The 3616-nt window shown below is 36.3% G+C and overlaps 1 protein-coding gene across 1 annotated transcript; it reads left to right on the top strand.

The window, feature by feature from the left end:
- The first annotated feature begins 1211 nt into the window (after positions 1-1211).
- On the top strand, positions 1212-2131 carry LOC149204218 (thaumatin-like protein). Its single transcript, XM_089393240.1, has 2 exons — positions 1212-1370; positions 1492-2131. The coding sequence occupies exons 1-2, from the start codon at positions 1295-1297 to the stop codon at positions 1968-1970; spliced, it is 555 nt and encodes a 184-aa protein (XP_089249366.1). The 5' UTR covers positions 1212-1294; the 3' UTR covers positions 1971-2131.
- The last annotated feature ends 1485 nt before the right edge of the window (positions 2132-3616 follow it).

The raw sequence follows: 3616 nt of genomic DNA, 5'->3' as shown, positions 1-3616 counted from the left end.
GATGCCATTTTTTTCATCCCTTTCATGCATAGTACGCAGAATGTGAATAATGATAGCAATGGACGATATTTCCAGAGTCTTTGGTGAAGGTGACTCCTCGTGACACGTGAGCTTGATCAAGTGTACACTCTGCAACTCACACGACTTCAACAATTGGATTTTAACGGTTGCCTGTTGAGGTTTCTTTTGAATATAGCGGCACCCTTTTGAATACAGCCATTTAAATTTCTACTGTAGGACAATCAGATGGACACGTCGTAACGCCAAGAGGAGTGACGGGATGGACATGAATACACCTCTAGTTGTTAGTATTTACTTAAATTGCATTCAAACACAACCAAATTAGAGCTTTGAAAAACCAAAAAGAGGGAGGAAAATCGAGTGGCAGCCGCCGCTAAGACCGTAGATCAGTGGCGTCACTGATTTTGGTACAAGGCAATTTTTTTAAAGTGTGATAGAGATCGATAAAAAAATCTTGCTTATAAACTAAACTTGAACATCTAAAACTGCAATTATGCTTCAAATTTCTAATAATTCATGTAAAGTTTATGGCCAAAAAGAAGGTTTGCAGGTAATTTACTGAGAGGATTAGCTTACTCCGTGGCGTGGTTTATATATATATATATATATATTACATTTTTGAAGTTATAGATAGATTAAAATTTTAAATTCAAAGATTCAATACCTTGAAAATGTCCATATACAGTTTTTATAAATTACACCTTGTAACTGCCAAAAATATTTGATAATTTTTAGACAAAATAGATGAGAACATATATCCAAAAAAAACAAAGTATAAAATAATAAGAAATTTAAATAATTTTAGCATATAATTTTTTTTAATTATTTTATATAATATATATAGATAAATTATATTTAGATAATAGATTTATTTTATTTTATTAGTGATATATATATATATATATATGAAATTTTGTTTTTTAATTGGCGCAGATTTTTATTTAGAAAATATTTTGTCTTTTTAAATGAACCACATTATTCTTTTCAAAGAAATTTTTAGAAAATATTTTGTTTTTTAGATGATAACCACGTTATTATTTTGAAAGATTTTATTTTAAAAAGGAAGCCGTCAACTGGAGATTGAGAAAGGAAAATCATGTTATAGAATGCAGTTGGAGCAATTATATATGAGATTATCGTCTTTTCTTGGGGCGCGGTGCGGAAAATTTCAGAGATTAGAGTGCCATTCGTGGTATACAACATCAAATAAGCTCAACCGCAATTCCTTCGTTGTTTAGTACTTGTGTTTAATTACTTGGTGGTGGACGTTGCAATGGGGGCAAGAACATTAGCAGTTTCGATTTATGTTACAGCAATACTAGCTTTGATATTTAACGTTTGTCTTCAAGGTAAGGTTACAGTAATCCCTTGACTGCATTGCATCGTATTTTATGTACGTAAATGAGTTCAGATATGATAAAGAAATATTTGATATCATAAAGAAATATTTTTTTGCTTTTGTAAGTGCAGGAGCTACGGGTGCGACGTTTGTGATCCAGAACCAGTGTTCATACACGGTATGGGCCGCAGGAATTCCCGTAGGTGGCGGTCAAGCGTTGGGGCAGGGTCAATCATGGAGTGTTGACGTGCCCGCAGGAACAAGCTCAGGTAGATTTTGGGGACTTACTGGATGCTCCTTCGATGCCTCTGGTAAAGGAAGCTGCAGCACTGGTGACTGCGGTGGCGTGCTCAGCTGTACGCTCGCGGGACAGTCTCCTACAACGCTGGTTGAATATACTCTGAATGGGGGCAACAATCAAGATTTCTATGACCTCTCTGTAATTGATGGTTTCAATGTCCCTCTCTCCCTAACTCCCTCCGACGGTAGCTGCAAAGCACTGACTTGCAAAATGGACCAGTGCCCAGATGCCTACCTATATCCCACTGATGACACTAAAACCCACGCTTGCGCTTCTGGTGCTAATTACAACATTATATTCTGCCCTTGATTAGAAGTTTATCATACTGAATTCTCTGGTCGTTACATAAAATACATCGTTAGTAAACCGATTTCTATGTAGTACCATAGCTATAATAAGAGTATTACAATCATGTTGATTGTATTTTCATATTTATAATAAGAATACCATTGCGTGAATGGTTGCAAGAAGTTCTATCCTGTAAAAGCCAAAGGTGTTTTACTTCTACTCTGCAAATGAGTAATGCTATTTTGGAAAACTTAAGGGGTATATGCATCAATTTGGATATCTTTTAAGGGATCTTAAATGATTTAATAAATAATTAAAGATGATTTTATAAATGTTAAAATAAATAATTATAGATAATTTTATAAATATTAAAGTAAGGAAATGACTACACATTTATTCGAAACCTAATTGTACGAAGATTAAATCAAACCTGTTTTAACGTAAACATTTATTCAAAACTCAAATATGCGAAGAGCTTGCGAAAGTTTCCAATCAATCGTATTTCTCATTCAGATTTTCATGTACGAACCAGGAAGAGGGAAGTCTGTGACCACTAGTTTCAAGACGGACCGGGAACACCTAGAAGATTACGAGTTGCGGAAATTGGGAAGTAATTTTAATGTGCCAAACGACGATCCCGTCTCTTCTAACTAGTCCACAAGACCTGTGTCGTATTGTATTCTTGGTTAATTGTCAAATCAAAATTTAGGGAACCTGTGCTATATTGTATTTTTGGAGACCTGTGCCATATTTAATCATTAAACCCCGTCCCTTCTGTGCTGTATTGTATTCTTGGAGACCTGTGCCATATCGTAATCATTAACCGCCATATCTTCTGGGCAAGTGCTATTTCATGGACTATAGCATTATAAATGCACTCTTAAGAGACCTTAAGTACAGTGTTGGGAAGCGGGTTCTGAAGCTGTCAGCGGTGTGCATCATTTCTCGGGCGAACGAATTCCGATTCGGTATGTATTCGCATGCACTTGCCTTCATCCCATACCATACATGTGATGTTGTCAGTCGTCCGTGTGACCCCTTCATCCCATACCATACATGCATCAAGGATTTGAATTTTAAATTTTGAAATTGGGCGCGCTGGTTATTCCATTACTTGACCACCGCTCGTAATTTCGAACCGCTTGTCCTTGGTCATGGGTTCCAGTCTCGAATTACATGGGAAGGAGATGCTGGGACTGTGAACGAACTGCAGACCATGTAGTGATGCTGGGACTGTGAACGAACTGCAGACTTGACTTGGGATGGGTGAAAGAGGAGTTGCGATTTTTCGATTTTTGGGGTTTGTTATTTGAATTTCTCTCTGTTTTCTCTTCAGTTGCTTACCTGCTATTAAATTACTGTGTCGTGTGTTTTCTTATTAACTTTTTATTTCCTTTATGTTTTCTTGTTTTGTATTTTGGTTTTATTCGACTGTGGCTCCGAGAGGGTGGGTTTTATTAGACTCTGGTTCTGTGACCAGAGGATAAACTATGTGAGGAATGGGTTCCGAGAAAATATGTGAGGAGTGCAGCAGGCATTAAACGATAGGCATCAGTATCCCAGGAGAGGAGGTATTGACTGTTAAAATTTTTTCATATTTCAATTTGTAGATGTCAATATAATTATCGGTAAATGTGCATTTTAGATTGATTTACATGAGGTATTTA

This window comes from Pinus tabuliformis, chromosome 1_2 (assembly GCF_031772625.1).
Source record: "Pinus tabuliformis cultivar Carrire ecotype Pingquan chromosome 1_2, CPIR1, whole genome shotgun sequence".
Taxonomy (NCBI): Eukaryota; Viridiplantae; Streptophyta; class Pinopsida; order Pinales; family Pinaceae; genus Pinus; species Pinus tabuliformis.
Note: the sequence above shows the minus strand (reverse complement) of the source record. Positions and strands in the feature narration are given on the sequence as shown.

Coding starts and splice junctions, on each gene's coding strand:
- LOC149204218 (XM_089393240.1), top strand. CDS start 1,295: ATGGGGGCAAGAACATTAGCAGTTTCGATTTATGTTACAGCAATACTA. Junction 1,371..1,491: donor ATTTAACGTTTGTCTTCAAG/GTAAGGTTACAG, acceptor TTGTAAGTGCAG/GAGCTACGGGTGCGACGTTT.